Source organism: Ixodes scapularis, unplaced genomic scaffold, assembly GCF_016920785.2.
Source record: "Ixodes scapularis isolate PalLabHiFi unplaced genomic scaffold, ASM1692078v2 PGA_scaffold11__112_contigs__length_91849675, whole genome shotgun sequence".
Classification (NCBI taxonomy): Eukaryota; Metazoa; Arthropoda; class Arachnida; order Ixodida; family Ixodidae; genus Ixodes; species Ixodes scapularis.
In genome coordinates, this window is record NW_024609837.1 from 29,630,413 (window position 1) to 29,632,067 (window position 1,655).

At 55.9% G+C, this 1,655-nt stretch overlaps 1 protein-coding gene across 1 annotated transcript; it reads right to left on the reverse strand.

Moving 5' to 3' along the window:
* Nucleotides 1-246: 246 nt before the first annotated feature.
* On the reverse strand, nucleotides 247-855 carry LOC120846598. The gene has a single exon (XM_040218426.2). It carries the CDS (start codon nucleotides 853-855, stop codon nucleotides 247-249), a length of 609 nt encoding a protein of 202 aa, XP_040074360.2.
* Nucleotides 856-1,655: the final 800 nt, after the last annotated feature.

The following is a 1,655-nucleotide window of genomic DNA, read 5'->3' on the forward strand; positions in this document are numbered from 1 at the left end:
TCAAAATAATTTAGGCTATTTGACCGCACGAGCGGCGATGTCCTCAGTGTAAGCGCGGTGAGCCACACGTATGCGTTTCTTCACGTCACGATGGATCTCCTTGGCAGCGGCAAGACATTCTGGGCAGCGGCTTCGTCGCGCCCTGCGGAACACTCTATCTTTCTGATTGCAGAGGGCAATGATGTCTGATGTAAGTCAGGGCGCGCTGCGTGGGCGATGGGCGCGCCTGAGTGGCACAGTGGCGCTTCAAAGGGCGTTCATCAGAGACGTGCAGGTCTCGCACATGTCGTCAATGTCGTGTTCTGAAAGCAGGGCGTCCAATGGGACAACGCGTACAAGCCGATGGAGGTGCTCAAAGTCGAGTTTACTGTAGGCACGGAGAAAACGAATGTGCTTCCCTCTGGTAGGAAGGGACGGAAATGTCGATAGCTGAATGACGTTGTGGTCAGAGTTGCTCAGGCCAGCAGTGACAGCACAGCCGCGGACAAGAGTTGGGCTGAGAGTAAAGTAGAGGTTAAGGCACGACGATTTTTTTGTATTAGTTGTGTATGTAGCCTCCGTGCACAGCTGTGTGAACCCATTTGTTTTAAACAGGTCCAGGAGCATGTCAGATGCGGGGTCTTCCGGCAGTGGAAACAGAGGATCGGCCCAGTCGATGTGGGCGTTGAGGTCGCCGAGGATGTCGACGTTGTGATATGGGCCGCGAAGCGCTACAATGTGTTCCATCGAACAACGGAGCAGACTGTATGACTCGGCGCGGAGAGCTGAGGGGCAGTAAATGGAGGCCACGAGGTACCTCTGTTGTTTGACAATGATTTCAATGAACAGCGCTTCTAAGTCTTCCCTCTCGACCATGACGCCGACACCCCACGGGAAGTCGTTCGGTTCTTTCGAAAAACAACGTACTCGGGGAAAACGAGCTGGCTGTCGTGGATGGATGGGTCCAGCCATGTTTCGCAGAGATTGAAGATTGTGCGTGGCATCGAGGGTATAGTTGCTTGGTGCTCGGGTAATTTGTTCTGTACTGACCTGGCGTTGCAAAACCGGATAGTCGGCTGCTGCGACTAGACGTGCCAAACCTATGTCGCAGTGGGTGCTTGGGTTCGGTTTTCGGCATCGACCCGACGGCCATCCGCAATGTCGGGGGTTGGCGACGGCGAAAGGGAGCATGGAGCTTGGCTAGGGACGTCCAAGTAATCATCCGTAAAGTCAAAGGTGCAGCCCAGGCAGTTCCAAGTGTCAGTACTGCTCCCGAGTCTCCGGTATTCCCTGAGTGACAGACGAGCACAGGTCTGATGGTGCCACATTTCGCATGTGTCACAGCAGTCGGGGGCCTTAGTCTCACGCACTTTTCTGTCGCAACACGGGCAGAGAACTCCCGGGGGTCCTGGATTAGGTTCCACATCACCGCCGGCGAGAAGAGACGTACCACGGAGCTGGACGGAGCATACCAGCAACCGCGTGAGCCCGAAAGGCCGACGCGATCCAGTGGACGGAGAAGGCGTAACGACCGGCCGGTTCGACGGATAATCGGCCGAGACCCACATGCATGGGAGCGCAGGCCAGCAAGCGAAGGTGAGGTGAGCAGGAAGATCGTCCGGTGTCGCTGGGCGAAAGCACAGTAGATCACCAGTGCGAACTGAAAAAGGCGAAAC